This window comes from Balaenoptera acutorostrata, chromosome 10 (assembly GCF_949987535.1).
Source record: "Balaenoptera acutorostrata chromosome 10, mBalAcu1.1, whole genome shotgun sequence".
In the NCBI taxonomy this organism is placed as follows: Eukaryota; Metazoa; Chordata; class Mammalia; order Artiodactyla; family Balaenopteridae; genus Balaenoptera; species Balaenoptera acutorostrata.
The window spans coordinates 62,657,353-62,673,300 of NC_080073.1; the positions used below are offsets into that span (position 1 = coordinate 62,657,353).

Below are 15,948 nucleotides of genomic sequence, written 5' to 3' on the forward strand. Positions count from 1 at the left end.
GGGGAGACGGCAAAAGGGAGGGCAAAACAGCATAGGATGAGTGATTCCCAGAAAAAAAAGGAAACAAATTAATGAAATTTGGGAAAACACAAATGAGAGTATTAATTAATTTTAAGGTTAAAATATCTATTCAGATTTATTGAAGAAAAAAGATAAATATGCTTACAGCATGGAATAGAAAAACATGCCCTGAAAGAACTCCAGTTCTGAAAAAGGTGGAATACTAGTGACCCACTGCAAACACTAAAAAACTATGGAATGTAGTTGCACCCTTTTCCCTTCTCTTCCCAAACCTGTGTCAGGGCACTAGACAGCCCTATCATTTCTTTCTTTAATGTGTCTTTTGGGTCCACTTTAAGGTCCTTATTTTAAATGTCATTACCTAAGTAAACCCTTTTCTCATCTCAAAGCTAAATTACTGCTGAAGTCACCTAAACTGGTCTCCTTGTCCACATCTTTGAATCCACCCTGAACACTGGTGCCATTCTAATACCACTCAATCTCTTTGGTGTCCCTAAAAAAGGAGAAGGAATTTGGTTCTAGAATTTAAAGTCCCTCTAGCTCTGAAGATATAAGAATTATTTTCATCATGTCACGTCCTGTGATACTGCCAGTATCTTGCCAATATCAAGTTTAAATTTTGTGCCTTTGTAGTCAAGTTACTATTGTACTTGTGTTGGGAGTCCCCAGGACCATCCCCAGGCTTGGTGGTTGGCTAGGACTCACAGGACTTGGTGCACAGTTGTACTCATGGCAATGATTTATTACAGCAAAAGGATACAAAAGGATACAAAGGGGGAAAAGCACACTAGGCAAGGTCCAGAAGAAACCAGGTGTAAGATTCCAAGGGTCCTCTCCCAGCGGAGACACACAGGACACACTTAACAATGAACTGCAGCAATGCACATGAACAATACCTTAGAGACTCAGTGCTCAGGGGGCAGGATCACACCTTCCCAGTACAGACCAAAATTCCAGACCCCCACAAGGAAATCAGGTGTTCAGCATAAACCACACTGTCTGCACCAACAGTTCATGCACAAAGGGCCACTCATCAGAGACTCGTAGGGACCCGCCAAATCTAAGTTCCCAGACAACAGCCCAGTGCCAACCTTGCAAGCAAGTCCATCTAAGGACAGAAGTCTCAGGCCTGCTATGTTACCTGTTCTCTGCACGCTACCTATTCCCATATTTGCTACTCTGTGTAGGCTCTTGTTCAAACCTTCCTGTGATTATACCACTTGTCCTTTCCATCTATCCAAATCCAAGCCTGGAGGACCGCTTCTCCTCTGCAGTGCTCTGTCAGCTTCTCCTGCTACTCCTCTCCCCTTCCTCTGAACTCCTATTTCACTTGATGATGTACCATCGCAGCTTATTCATTCTAGAGCTCGTACTACGGTGGCTCATCAGGGTTGAACAAGACACAGGCTCCCCAAAACTAATGACTAAGTATACAACGAACTCAGCGTCAAGAGGCGCATCTATCCCGGGAACACTCTCCAGCACCAGAACAGGGGTCAGTCACCGCAGAACTCAACCAGAGACACCTGGGAGTGCAAGTCTTCATTTTTTGTATGAACCTCTACAGAATCCAAGTTACTACCCACGTGACTTTTCAAGTATAGGGCTAGAGATTAGCAAATTCTGAAAACATGGTTTAAAGAAAAACCCTAGTTCTCTCTAGACATTAGCATTTTACTATTTCAAAACCTAATATTTACTCAGCAAATACATCAGGTATGGATCTTCTCATAGGTTTTTAGCTACAAGGATATTTAATGTGTTATTGTTTTTAATAACAGAAAAATGTAAACAATTAATACATCTAGTAGGAAATTAAATGAACTATAATATATTCATACAGAATGCCATTCATTGATTTTAAATGTACATACTGATTCAACATATATTTAAACATTTATGTTTACAGTACACTGCTTTTCTTAATTATGAAAAAATTTACATACTTTATCCTATGTAAAACTATTTATATATGGAGAAAAAGCAGAAATATATACATAAAAATGTTAACAATGCTTATCTCTATAAGTGAAATTAACAGCGATTTCTTAAAAGAAAGAAAAATACCATGATATCACTTATATGTGGAATCTAAAATACAACACAAATGAACATATCTACAAAACAGAAACAGAATCACAGACACAGACAGTAGACTTGTGGTTGCCAAGGGGGAGGGGAAATGGAGGAGGGAAGGACTGGGAGTTTGGGGTTAGCAGAGGCAAACTATTACATAAGGATGGATAAACAACAAGGTCCTATTGTATAGCACAGGGAACTATATTCAGTATCCTATGATAAACCACAATGGAAAAGAATATAAAAATGAATGTATATATATGTATAACTAAATCACTTTGCTGTACAGCAGAAATCAACACAACATTGTAAATCAACTATACTTCAATAAATTTTTTTTAAAAGTGATTTCTTATTTTCTTTTTGTTAGTATTTTAAAATTTTTTCCACAGTGAACATATTGCACAATTAACATTTTGTAATGTTAACTAGTGAGATATCTAATATCAAGTGTGGGAAACACTTATTACAGAGTTCTTCATTACATTGAGTTTGCTAATATCATGAATCAATCTTATATCCCTTGAGATTTAACACAATGCAAGTGTTAAATACCAGCCTTTTAAATACCAGATCTATTTCTTAATACCAGCATTAATAAAGGAATCATTATTTACTACGTGGCTCCAACAATTCAACCAGCAGTGAACGGCATCACACTTAAGAATAATGTTCTGGTTATCATGTGACTAACTCACAGAACATCTTGAACAAAGTAAGTTATTTTCATAGAGCAACTCCATAAAAATGATATTCTTTAAGACTCCTGGCTTTCAGCTATCAGGGTTACCTGCCCACAATAATTTAATGTTCCAAGTAATTTTATTCCCCATAGACAATCATAATTTTGATCTTTATGTGCATCATTGTTGAGTGCAACCTTAAGAGCAGCAAGAAAACACCTATATCCCATTCCACGGTTCTCTAGAAAAAGAATACCTACTCTTAGCTTAGGATATGCTCTTACCTTAGCAAAAAGGTGATCCCTATATTGTTGTTGAGTAACAAAATTTTTATAACATACTACACAAGCAAAAGAACTGATGAAAGGTCCATGTAGTGTAATTGTTGGATCACATGGAGAGTGATCAAACCTACTCAGCAAAAGAGAGGTAACATTAGAAAATCTGACATTCTAGGGGCAGAACGATGTTGCTTCATTTGTTAAGCTAGACACACACACACACACACACACACACACACACACACACATTCAGGACTTTACACTTTTTCTACTGAAATATTAATGTTTATATTCAAGAAATATCAAGTGGTTCCCATATGCCATGCAATCTCTTCAAACAGTGACCAACAGCTTTACATTTCATAAAAGTACCTAAGATCCAATAAAATGGATTTAAGCATGTCTTGCCAAACTGGTAAACTTCCAGTTTGAAAACTGTACAGCCATCATCTGTTCCTTCTTGCTTTATTTACCATAAAACTCACAAATAATTGTAAATGAACCACTGGAATAATAATCTCATGTCAAGATTTCTGGCACACACCTATTTCCTAAAAATGACTTTTAATCCTTTTAATGTCATTTTAACCATTTAACAAATTTGTGTCATTTAAAACTACCTCAAAGACTTTTTAAAAATACTTAAAATATAGTTATCTGTAGAATGCTGAAGCCCCTCCAGAAGGCTCTAAAAGTAAGGTAAGGTGTAAGTAGGGTGAGACATCTGGAAAAGAGAAGGCTTAGAGCTCCAAACTCTCAATTCCCACCTTTAAACTATGAGAAGGGGAGACTGAAGATAAGACTATTTAATGTCTTTAATATTGTCTTCCCTTGATATTTACTTTCTCAAGCTCTACTATTCAAAAATTCAGTAAATTAATAAGATGGATTTCATAAATAGAACATTTATTGTTAACTTTGGTACATTTGGTTTGCCTTTAGCATTTATTTTGTAATGCCATACTAGCTTTCTTTAGGCTAGCCCAAATATCTGTAAGTGCTTTGTGTCTCTTCAAATTTGCTAAATGTTGTATTTTCTAATGGACTGCATTTCTCTAAAACTGATCCAAATGCATATCAATGCAAAAAGTCTGGTCAGAATTTTATGAGACATATTAAGATTGAATATCACTAAAATAATCTGATTTCAAGCCTTCTAGGAAGCCTAAGAAATGTAAATTAGAAAAAATTACATCATAATAGCACAGAACAATGAGTTTGGAATATAAAGCTATAATCACAACGGTAGAGGTGCATCACGCTTTCATTTCATCTTCAGCATCCACTATTCTAAATATCACACTTACCTTTTCAAATGTCCTAAGAGAAGGTGCCCATTATCGAACTGCTTGTTACAGTGCATTATGGGACATGAAATTGGTTTCCCAGACACTTGTATTTGGCCTCCTCTTCGGAACGAACTTTTTGTTCCAGAATTAATCGTGCCTGTTTTGAGTCCTGCATCATTGGAATATAAATTCTTAAGTTTCTATTTCAGATACTTGTCCTTTGGACTGGTAATCAGAATTATGAAAAAACAATGAAAAACAAGTGCAGCATCAACTGGGTGATCCTACTTGTAATTAGGTGTTTACAAACTTTCTTATAAAAGATATAACAACCTACAAGTAAATAGCTATTTGGGACAAGGGAAGCCGTTAACATCCCCAAGTAACATTACCTGAGGAAAAAAACTGTTCCCTTAAGTTCAACAGCCAGGAAACATCAAAGATGGAATATATTAGAAAACCAGTTGCTCTACAGAACCCCTATTCCTGCCTCCCTTCTTTTCACTTATGGAAGTTGGCAAAGATTTTTTTCTTCTAATTCTTATTTTCTCTTTTAACTATCTTAAACACATCATAAGGTTTAGTTATATTACAGAGGATCTGGGTTCTATGAATATTATGTCAAACAATGTAACTGGGAGGGTGTGAAGGAGTGAAGAGGACAGAGAGACAAGGAGAATGCCTTAATTATCCCCTTTATCCTGGTCCATTCTTCATCCCTTTTCTTTCTTTATAATCTTGGTCTTAATAGTCACATAACTTTCTAGACTTAGCCAAATTTTCTTCCCAGGCAAACTCCCAATACATGTTACACAATGAAAAATTTAGAGTTATGTTGTATAAACAAAGAATTGTAAAAACTGCCAGGAGGATTCTAATATATACTCTAGATAGTTTGATTATTATCTTTTATTATTATTTCTTGTAAATTGTTTCACTCAAATACCTTGAATATTTCATACAACAAAAAGCTGTGTATTTATCTTTATGGCAATTTCTACAAAGCCCCTAAGCATTTAACTAGAATAAATGTTATTCCTTTAACATCATCTAGTTAAGATCCCCAAATGGTTATGTATGTTGAAGGTTTCAATGCTTTTCTGCTGTTCATGGGGGAAGTGCCTCTATTAAATGCTGCCAAAATGCTTATAAATGTGTTCTACCAATAAACAACGACTAACATAGCATTAATCATATTAAAAGAGGCATTAACAACAATATACTTTTTTATCTTTAATTTTTTAATGCAGTCAGAATTATAATAATTTTTATTTACTGTCCATCCACATTCTAGGTGTTGCCTATTAAAACCTTTATTTAGCCAAACAGAGGTTCTGGACAAAAATCAAAGTGGAGAAAACAAGCCAGAAAGAAAATAAGCTTTATCTATGGAAAGGCAAAATACAGAGAGATTTAAACAGTTCTTTTCCTTAAATAGTACAGAGTGTTGTTTTTAAATTACTAAGTATTCAAATGTGTGGAAACTGGCCTAACTATAAAAGTCTATAAAAAATAAAAGATGGATTTCCAGTTTGAGTAATTATAAAGTGCTCAAACTACTTCTAATCAAAGAACTGAATTATAATGGTTGGATACTTTGGAACAGATTGAACAAGCCCCTTAATGCTACTGAGACGTAGAATCTCACTTTTTATAACTGACGAGAACAATGCCATCTCTATTCTCCCCAGCTCTCCTCTCCTCAAAGAGCTCAGCATTCTGTGAAGCCCGTGCGTGGAATGGCACCACACCAAGTATAGCCCAACGCTAAGGCAGCTGTGCTGGCAAAAGACCCCAGACTTCAGTGTTACAGAGTGGCAGGGACCAAGCAAAAAGATAAAACAGTCACATAAAAAGAGCATAGCTAAAGACCTTAACTCAAGGCACAAGCTTATCAGCCACCAATGAACCAGGTGTCACCTGAAGTGATATACGGATACAATACCACATCTTGCAAAGAATCCTAAAGACACAGCTAAGTGACTCATTTGTTCCCAGAAATATATAAACAGATGCTCATGAATTCAATTTACAATGAATTAAAATATTCTGACAATCTGGAGGCCAGGGATTAGGCCTAAAGGGACATATTACTGGTCCAGCAATCATTCTAGACAAGACTTGAAAGTGATAGATTCATATGAGATGAACGATTTTTACAAGAGATCTTGTAGATTGAGCCTCGTAGTTCTAGCCCATTTTCCTATCAAAATCACGGAGGAATCTTCCCAAATCTACAGGTGCTCTAGAATTATCTCTAGGCCCAGACATGTGTATTTAAGACTCCCAGGTGATTCTGATGCAGCTAAGGACCATAATTTCTAAGTATTTTTTCTAAAGTAGGTCTGGAATGCCAAACAATTCTTTTCTTTAGTTGAATGACAGTCACATTTGGTACCCGAGTTCTAGGCTTCTTTTCTGTGTTCATATGCAAATGCTTACAGCCCACTCTTATATAATATTCAACCAACACTTATTGGACATCTCTATGCTGAGCCTTCTTTTTAGGCACTGACACTAAAAAGGATTAATAAGCCTTAGTCTCTGTCCCCACGGAGCATATAAATCTGGTAAAAGACACAGACACGTAAACTTATCAATGCAACATAACAGGGTAGAAACTATTTGAGAGAAATGAATAAAGCACTGGAGGATCAAAGACAGCTGAACAACCAAACTTATGCAGACTAAATAAACCTAGCAACCTCTAGTATTGAATGTTATCTGTAGGGCTAACCCCACAGGCAACTAAGAAGAAAAAAAGAGGAAAGGGTATTTAAAAAGGAGGATGGGGCAAGGTGGGAGTTTGCCAGGCACAAACACATTGGGAGATAAGAACAAAATACAGTTTCAGGGAGTGGCCAAGTGTTAAAATATCTACAAATTATTGGAATTATTTTAAAAGTGGCAATTTGATTCTATTCAAAGAAAAGCCCTCTGAAAACTATAGAATAAGATACCTAGGTTCAAAGTTGAGCAATGCATACATACATATTTCTAAGACTTTTTGTAATTAAACTTTCTGCTGAATTAAATCCACAGCTAAGGATTCTGTGGATATCCCAAGCTTGTAAGGGCTCAGTGGGTCTTCTACAAGCCAAGCTAGAAAAGTTGCCATGGTGGCTCTAAAAAATTCTACCAATTATCTGGTAGGAGGAAAACGCTGCACAGTGACTCTTCCAGGAACTTCAGGTCTGCAAAGAGTTAGTAATGAAGAAGCTACCCACTGCTTTAGACGAGCCTCCCACATGGACACTTCCTTAACAAAATATCTACACAGGCTGCACTGACAAATAAATAAATAAATGCTAATCCTTTCCATCTCAGCTTAAATTCCACTTCCTTAGAGAAGCCTGACCTCAAGTAACCTGTTACACGCCCTCCCATAGAGGGTAATAACTAGGAGACATATGAATGAATAGATGATCAGCTCAAGGATTACTTACACGCAAAGCATACTTTTGCCAAAGTAGGAAGACAACTGGTAAAGTAGGCCTTCTGTTAAGTATTACTGAACTAAATTTCAATACTTTATATACTTATTAGCAACGGAATAAAACAGACACAATGCTTTAAGGCTTTAGGGAAGCTTGGTAACCTTATGTTCCACTCTGATCTCTAAAGAATACCTACCTGGCATTTTTAACCATTGGTCCACACACAGTCTCGCTGCTTCTGTATCAGAATGTCCTCGAATAAATTCCAATTCTTGTAACCCATGAGCCTGTTGAAAATCTATTTTTTCCTAAAGATATTAAGAAAAAACTCAATTAACCTATGGTTACTAATCCAGTTTCCTTAAGAAAATGATTTTGTCACAACAGCGATCAGAAAATATTGATTATCCTTTATCCCTGTAACTCCACACCTAGAACTCTATCTTAAAGAGGTAAGTCAAACCAAAGGTTCATGCTCTAAGATGTTGATCCCAATGTCATCTACATTTGCACAAAGTTTGCAACAAATTAATCTCCAACAATAGGGTACCATTTAAGTAAATTATGGTGTGTACATTTCATGAAAGTCATTAGAAGCACAAAACTTTTTCATTGAAGCAGAAATATACTTTTGGTATCAAGTGGGTCACCAAATAGTATTAAACAAATAAGGCCAAATATAAACAAAGATTATTTCAAGCTATATGTAACTCTATCTGCAGAGAGGGAAAAAGGCAGAAAATAAATATGATAAATGTCAATGGCTATCTCTGGAATGGAAATATGAATGATTATTTTCATCTTTAACCTTTTATACATTTTCCTTCAAATTTTCCATATATAGTCTGAAGTATACAGAAGCCTATTAAATATTTGTTCAGTGAATAGTATAAGAGCAGACACACATTAGTACTTAAAATGTGCCAGTATAAAGCATCTATTGCGTCTAGATCAAAGGTTGGCAAACTTTTTCCATAAAAGACCACAGTGTAAATATTTTAGACTTTGCAGCCCATATAGTCTCTTTTCCAACTACTCAACTCTGCTGTTGCGGCATGAAAGCAGCCATAGATAATATGTAAACAAATGGGCATGGCTATGTTCCAATAAAATTTTATTTATAAAAACAGGCAGTGGGCCAGTGCCAACCACTAAACTAGATGCTTTAGACTGTTACAGTCTCTAAATCTTTCTAGTTACGTTATTGATAAATCTATTTGCATACTCTAATCATGCTGTATTTAACAAGTAACACTTATTAACCACTTACCACGTGCCAGGCACTATTCTAAAAGCATCTTAGATCTAATTCTCACAATAACTCTATGAGATTGGTACTATTATTGTTCCCATTTTATGATGGGAAAACTGAGGCACATGAAGGTCAAATAAATTGCACAAGGATAAATAACAATGCCAGGATTTAAACTCTCATTCGCCAATGTGATTCTAGAATCCATTCACTTAACCAGTACAGTAAGTCCCCTACACACGAACCTTCAAGATGAGAGCTTTCAAAGATACAAATGTGTGTTTGCATGTCCAGTCAAGTAAGTTAGTTCATGTGTCTGGTGTACATTGTCACATGTGTGCATACTCTACAACTGGTTGTGATTTTGTGTACGTCACTGTACAGTATTGTATAGAGTATGGTAGTACAGTATCTGTATTTCAAGCCCAGGATCTCCTCCAGTCAGTAACTCTTCTTGCCTGTTCACTCGATGCCAGCCCCTGTATGCCAGCTGTTGTACTGTACTACTGTACTTTTCAAGGTACTGTACTGTAAGATTTTAAATGTTTTCTTTATATTTTGTGTTTGTTTGTTTCTTACGTATTATTTGTGTGAAAAGTATTATAAACCTATTACAGTACAGTACTAGATAGCCGATTGTGTTATTTGGGTACCTAGGCTAACTTTGTTGGACTTAACGAACAAATTGGACTTATGAACGTGCTCTCAGAATGGAACTCACTCATAAGTAGGGGACTTACTGTACAACATACTGTGTCTCAAAAAGGTTGTTAAAAAGAAATCACAAATCCACAAATGCTGGATTTGCAAGAAATAGACCAGAATATTGAATGACCTACTTATCACTATAACAGGATCTTCTATCAGCAAGGGTAAGTAGGGGGACAGGGAGATTCAAGATTTTACTCTGAAAAAAATCTACACAACTTTGTTCTAAGTATGGCCATAGAATACTAATTTTCCAAAGATGTTAATATGCATTATATACATTTTAAAAAATTCTCTGTAATCAAATTAAGTATAGAACGACTGGTTTCAATACAGAGTTCAAAAGGTCCCTTCTGTGTAGGACTTCCAAAACCTTGAAGTGTTCCATCTATCAGAGTTCCTTACAAAAATCTTTAAAAAAAAAACACCTTAAATTAAATAAATATAATTGAGATTAAATATTGCTATATGCCAGCCAATAGCCTACTTATTTTAAACTACTGCCAGTAATTAAAAATAAGCAGGCTTTTTAAAAAGAAAGTTCTCTGGCATTTCTTACAATAGAATTTGAACTCTGCGGCCATACATAGTCAATGCTCAAAAAACATTTGCTGGCTAAAATCACCCCCAAATTAGTCACCCTTTTCCTGTCACCCAGCTATTTCCACACACGTTAGGGGTACATCCCTTCATGCAAGTCATCTTAACTCCTGGAATATCAACAAGCAAAGCTGGTAACTGATCAACTAGTCAAGCACAACACATTATCTCTGAAAGTGATTTATCCAGTGAAGATTTTAAGAAATTTTCTTTAAAACCTTTCCATCACAAAAGATGGACAATCCACTTTAACAGTGAGACACCAACAATTCACAAAGGCCTAGAAGAGCTGGAAGACATTTTCTACTGTATTTTTAGTCACAGTTAACACCTACTAAAATTCTGCAAGAATTAGTTTTACTTTAGTTTCATTATCTTCCTTTCTGGGTAGTTTTGTTTTCTTTTTGTTTTCTGTCATCTAGTTTTAAAAAACAAGTTATATATAAGGAGAATCAAACAAGAAAAAAAAGTCATGAATGGATAGCAAAAAATGAGCTAAAGTATCTGTGTGAGTCAGTTTCTTTCTTAGAAAAGAATGAAATGTAGATAAATTTATTCTTTACAATTGGATAAACAAGAATTTCAAAGTTTAAAAAAATTTTCTCAAATGCTAAGGTAAAGTCTTTAATACAATGAATGAACATTTACATGGGTAAAAGCTGAAACTACCCTTGAGAAAAACCCTACTTGTCATAGTGACTAACAGATTCTGAACTCATCTCAAATGCTTTATTACCTATGTGGTGTTAACACATCTGTAACATCTGATCTGGGAAAAGAAGTGAGCATACTGAGGAAAGGGGCAGAAAAGGGGGACAACTTGCAAACCACTCCTCTCTCAAAGAGACTTTGCCCATGACCCATAAATAACACACTTAACATAGTCTGGGGAAAGGATCTTCCTTAAAATTAAATAGTGTTTTTGTTGTCATTTGTTTCTATGTATTTTTTTATTTCTTCTTCGATTTCTTCAGTGATCTCTTGGTTATTTAGTAGTGCACTGTTTGGCCTCTATGTATTTGTGTTTTTTACAGTTTATTTTTCTGAAATTAATTTCCAATCTCATAGCGTTGTGGTCAGAAAAGATGCTTGATACAATTTCAACTTTTTTAAATTTTCCAAAGCTTGATTTGTGACCTAAGATGTGATCTATCCTGGAGAATGTTCTGTGCGCACTTGAGAAGAAAGTGTATTCCACCACTTTCAGGTGGAATGTCCTATAAATAACAATTAAATAACAGTTAAGTCTATCTTGTCTATTGTGTCATTTAAAGCTTGTGTTTCCTTATTTACTTTCTGTTTGGATGATCTGCCCACTGGTGTAAGTGGGGTGTTAAAGTCCCCTACTATTACTGTGTTACTGTCGATTTCTCCTTTTATGGTTGTTAGCATTTGCCTTATGTATTGAGGTGCTCCTATGTTGGGTGCATAAATATTGATAATTGTTATATCTTCTTCTTGGACTGATCCCTTGATCATTATGTAGTGTCCTTCCTTATCTCTCGTAACAGTCTTTATTTTAAAGTCTACTTTATCTGATACGAGTATTGCTACTCCAGCTTTCTTTTGATTTCCATTTGCATGGAATATCTTTTTCCACCCCTTCACTTTCAGTCTGTATATGTCCCTAGGTCTGAAGTGGGTCTCTTGTAGACAGCATATATATGGGTCTTGTTTTTGTATACATTCAGCTAGTCTGTGTCTTTTGGTTGGGGCACTTAATCCATTTACATTCAAGGTTATTATCGATACGTAGGTTCTTCTTACCATTTTCTTAATTGTTTTGGGTTTGTTTTTGTGGGTCTTTTTCTTCTCTTGTGCTTCCCGCCTAGAGAAGTTCCTTTAGCACCTGCTGTAAAGCTGGTTTGGTGGTGCTGAATTCTCTTCCTTTTGCTTGTCTGTAAAGCTTTTGATTTCTCTGTTGGATCTGAATGAGATCCTTGCTGGGTAAAGTAATCTTGGTTGTAGGTCTTTTTCTTTCATCACTTTAAGTATATCCTGCCACTCCCTTCAGGCCTGCAGAGTTTCTGCTGAAAAATCAACTGATATCCGTATGGGGATTCCTTTGTATGTTATTTTTTGCTTTTCCATAGCTGCTTTTAATATTTTTTCTTTGAATTTCATTTTTGTTAGATTGATTAATATGTGTCTTGGTGTGTTTCTCCTAGGGTTTACCCTGTATGGGACTCTGCGCTTCCTGGATTTGGGTGACTATTTCCTTTCCCATATTAGGGAATTTTTTCACTATAATCTCTTTGAATATTTTCTCAGACCCTTTCGTTTTCTATTCTTCTTCTGGGACCTGTATAATTCGAATATTGGTGTGTTTAGTGTTGTCCCAGAGGTCTCTGAGATTGTCTTCAATTCTTTTCATTCTTTTTGTTTTATTCTGCTCCTTGGCAGTTATTTCCACCATTCTACCTTCCAGCTCATTATTCGTTCTTCTGCCTCAGTTATTCTGTTATTGATTCCTTCTAGTGTATTTTTCATTTCAGTTATTGTGTTGTTCATCTATGTTTCTTTGTTCTTTAGTTCTTCTAGATCTTTGTTAAACATTTCTTGCATTTTCTCAATCCATGCCTCCATTCTACTTCCAAGATTCCAGATAATCTTTACTATCATTACACTGAGTTCTTTTTCAGGTAGGTTGCCTATTTCCTCTTCAGTTATTTGGTCTTGTAGGTTTTTACTTGCTCTTTAATGTGTGACACATGTTTTTTGTCGTCTGTTTTTTTTTTTTTTTTTGATGGGTGGGACTGTGTTCCTGTCTTACTAGTTGTTTGGCCTGAGGCTTCCAGCACTGGAGTTTGCAAGCTGTTGGGTAGAGCTGGGTCTTGGTGCTGAGATGAGGACAGCTGGGAGACCTCACTCTGATGAATATTCCCTGGGGTCTGAGGTTCTCTGTTAGCCCAGTAGTTCAGATTCGGAGGCCCAAAACCTATGGGACGCAGCAAAAGCAGTTCTACAAGGGCAATTTATAGCAATTCAAGCTCACCTCAAGAAAGAAGAAAAATCTCAAACAATCTAACCTTACACCTAAAGCAACTAGAGAAAGAAGAATGAAGAAAACCCAAAGTCAGTAGAAGGAAAGAAATCATAAAGATCAGAGCAGAAATAAATGAAATAGAAATGAAGAAAACAGTAGCAAAGAATAACAAAACCAAAAGCTGGTTCTTTGAGAAGATAAAACAAAATTGATAAACCTTTAGCCAGACTCATCAAAAAAAAAAAAAAAAAAAGGGTGGGGGGAGGACACAAATCAATAAAATTAGAAACAAAAAAGGATAAATCACAACTGACACTGCAGAAATACAAAGGATTATAAGAGACTAGTACAAACAACTATATGCCAATAAAATGGACAACCATGAAAAATGGACAAATTCTTGGAAAGGTACAATTTTCCAAGACTGAACCAGGAAGAATTAGAAAATATAAACAGACCTATCACAAGGAATGAAATTGAAACTGTAATTAAAAATTTTCCAACAAACAAAGGTCCAGGACCAGATGGCTTCACAGGCAAATTCCATCAAATATTTAGGGAAGAGCTAACACCAATCCTTCTCAAACTCTTCCAAAAAACTGCAGAGGGAGGAACACTCCCAAATTCGTTCTACAAGGCCACCATCACCCTGATACCAAAACCAGACAAAGATGTCACAAAAAAGGAAAATTACAGACCAATATCACTGATGAACACAGATGCAAAAATCCTCAACAAAATACTACAAACAGACTCCAACAGCACATTAAAAGGATCATATACCATGATCAAGTGGGATTTATCCCAGGAATGCAAGGATTCATCAATATATGCAAATCAATCAATGTGATACACCATATTAACAAATTAAGGAATAAAAACCATATGATCATCTCAATAGATGCAGAAAAAGCTTCTGACAAAATTCAACAACCATTTATGATTAAAAACTCTCCACAAAATGGGCATAGAGGGAACCTACCCGTTGGGGTAGGTAATAAAGGCCATATATGACAAACCCACAGCAAACATCATTCTCAATGGTGAAAAACTGAAAGCATTTCCACTAAGATCAGGAACAAGACAAGGATGTCCTCTCTCACCACTATTATTCAACATAGTTTTGTAATTCCTAGCCATGGCAATAAGAGAAGGAAAAGAAATAAAAGGAATACAAATTGGAAAAAAAGAAGTAAAACTGTCACTGTTTACAAATGACATGATACTATACATAGAAAATCCTAAAGACGCCACCAGAAAACTACTAGAACTAATCAATGAATTTGGTAAGGTTGCAGGATATAAAATTAATGCACAGAAATCTCTTGCATTCATATACGCTAACAAAAATTCAGAAAGAGAAATTAAGGAAACAATCCCATTTACCATAGCAACAAAAAGAATAAAATACCTAAGAATAAACCTACCTACAGAGGCAAAAGACCTATACTCAGAAAACTATAAAACACTGATGAAAGAAATCAAAGATGACATAAACAGACGGAGAAATATACCATGTTCTTGAATTGGAAGAATCAATATTGTGAAAATGACTATACTACCCAAAGCAATCTACAGATTCAATGCAATCCCTATCAAACTACCAATGGCATTCTTCACAGAATTAGAACAAAATATTTTACAATTCATATGGAAACACAAAAGACCCCAAATAGCCAAAGCAATCTTGAGAAAGAAAAACAGAGCTAGAGGAATCAGGCTCCCTGACTTCAAACTATACTACAAAGCTACAGTAATCAAGACATTATGGTACTGGCAAAAAAACAGAAATACAGATCAATGGAACAGGATAGAAAGCCCAGAGATAAACCCATGCACAGTATGGTCACCTAATTTATGACAAAGGAGGCAAGAACAATACAATGGCGAAAAGACAGCCTCTTCAATAAGTGGGGCTGGGAAAACTGGACAGCTACATGTAAAAGAATGAAATTAGAACAATACCGAACACTATATACAAAAATAAACTCAAAACGGACTAAAGACCTAAATGTAAGACCAGACACTATAAAACTCTTAGAGAAAAACATAGGAAAAACACTCTTTGACATAAACCACAGCAAGATCTTTTTTTACCCACCTCCTAGAGTAATGAAAATAAAAACAAAAATAAACAAATGGGACCTAATGAAACTTAAAAAACTTTTGCACAGCAAAGGAAACCAAAAACAAGACGAAAAGACAACCCTCAGAATGGGAGAAAATATTCGCAAATGAAGCAACGGACAAAGGATTAATCTCCAAATTATATAAACAGCTCACGCAGCTCAATATTAAAAAAGCAAACAACCCAATCAAAAAATGCGCAGAAGACCTAAATAGACATTTCACCAAAGAAGACATACAGATGGCAAAGAGGCACATGAAAAGATGCTCAACATCACTAATTATTACAGAAATGCAAATCAAAACTACAATGAGGTATCACCTCATACCAGTCAGAACGGCCATCATCAAAAAATCTACAAACAATAAATGTTGGAGAGGGTGTGGAGAAAAGCGAACCCTTTTGCACTGTTGGTGGGAATGTAAATTGATACAGCCACTATGGAGAATAGCATGGAGGTTCCATAAAAAAACTAAAAATAGAA

The 15,948-nt window shown here is 35.6% G+C and overlaps 1 protein-coding gene across 1 annotated transcript in view; it reads right to left on the bottom strand.

Annotated features, from left to right (window-relative positions):
- ZNF451 (zinc finger protein 451) overlaps positions 1 to 15,948 on the bottom strand; it is an 86,793-nt gene that overhangs the window by 41,562 nt on the left and 29,283 nt on the right. Inside the window, exons 5-7 of the mRNA XM_057554468.1 lie at positions 7,987 to 8,098; positions 4,372 to 4,522; positions 3,068 to 3,194 (exon numbers count right to left, since the gene is read on the bottom strand). Of these exons, the coding sequence (XP_057410451.1) occupies positions 3,068 to 3,194; positions 4,372 to 4,522; positions 7,987 to 8,098 (390 nt within the window). The remainder of the gene's footprint in view (positions 1 to 3,067; positions 3,195 to 4,371; positions 4,523 to 7,986; positions 8,099 to 15,948) is intronic.